General features: G+C 43.7%; 1 protein-coding gene across 1 annotated transcript in view; it reads left to right on the top strand.

Moving 5' to 3' along the window:
* The window catches only part of LOC103385718 (guanine nucleotide-binding protein G(i) subunit alpha-2), a 14,054-nt gene extending 13,274 nt beyond the window's left edge, over positions 1-780 (top strand). The window contains exons 7-9 of the mRNA XM_008319684.3: positions 69-222; positions 312-504; positions 665-780. Of these exons, the coding sequence (XP_008317906.1) occupies positions 69-222; positions 312-502 (345 nt within the window). The 3' untranslated portion in view covers positions 503-504; positions 665-780. The remainder of the gene's footprint in view (positions 1-68; positions 223-311; positions 505-664) is intronic.
* Positions 781-1,097: the final 317 nt, after the last annotated feature.

The following is a 1,097-nucleotide window of genomic DNA, read 5'->3' as shown; positions in this document are numbered from 1 at the left end:
AAACCATTTCCTTCGTGTGTTCCTCGATATCTCCTTATCTCTCCACCTTTGTTCCCCGTCTCACTCAGAACCGGATGCACGAGAGCATGAAGCTGTTTGACTCCATCTGCAACAACAAGTGGTTCACGGAGACCTCCATCATCCTCTTCCTCAACAAGAAGGATCTGTTCGAGGAGAAGATCCCTCGCAGCCCGCTCTCCATCTGCTTCCCAGAGTACACAGGTATATTTGTGTGTTGTCGTATATTCCTGTAGTACAACAGCCGAGGTGAGAACGTCAGAACTTCTCCGTCCTTCGTGACTTTTCTTCAGGAGCCAATAAGTTTGACGAGGCGGCGAGTTACATCCAGACCAGGTTTGAGGAGCTGAACAAGAAGAAGGACACCAAGGAGATCTACACCCACTTCACCTGCGCCACCGACACCAAGAACGTGCAGTTCGTCTTCGACGCCGTCACCGACGTCATCATCAAAAACAACCTGAAAGACTGCGGTCTTTTCTGAAGGTGGGACAGTTTTAGTTTTGCATGTAGGTGGCGCTGTTTCATTTCTTCAATACAATCTGTGACGGATTTAACAAATCGTTTTGTTCTCTTTGAAACACGTCATCGCTAGGGATGTCCGATAATTTTGTCTTTGTTTCTTCCTTTTTTTTTTTGACGACAGGACGAAGAGCAACAACCAGTCACAACTTTTAACGATGAAAGACTCGATGAACAAACGTCCACAGTCACCGACCTGCGACCAGATCGATCGCTGTGTCGAGCGATTTATTGTGTATTATTTGTGGGAGGACGTAATGATGACATCACCATGACAACAACGTCTTTCTGTTAAAGAACGTAGCTGAGAATAACTGAACTATAACGAGCCGATTATAACGAGCTGACAGGTTTTTTGGTGTAAATATAAAAACATTTCTTCTTCTTTACTACGACAATAATAATACAACTATAATAATACGCTGTTTTTATTCACTTTGATTTCACCTGAGTTTGGGGTTTGTGTTCAGTTTTTGTATTTTGTTCGTGAGGCCAATAAAAAGACGTTTTTATAACGAACCTGTGATGAGTTACGGTAACGAACCTTTCGGCTGCAC

This window comes from Cynoglossus semilaevis, chromosome 11, assembly GCF_000523025.1.
Source record: "Cynoglossus semilaevis isolate Cse_v1.0 chromosome 11, Cse_v1.0, whole genome shotgun sequence".
In the NCBI taxonomy this organism is placed as follows: domain Eukaryota; kingdom Metazoa; phylum Chordata; class Actinopteri; order Pleuronectiformes; family Cynoglossidae; genus Cynoglossus; species Cynoglossus semilaevis.
The sequence above is the reverse complement of the archived record's forward strand: the minus strand, read 5'-3'. Positions and strand labels throughout refer to the sequence as shown.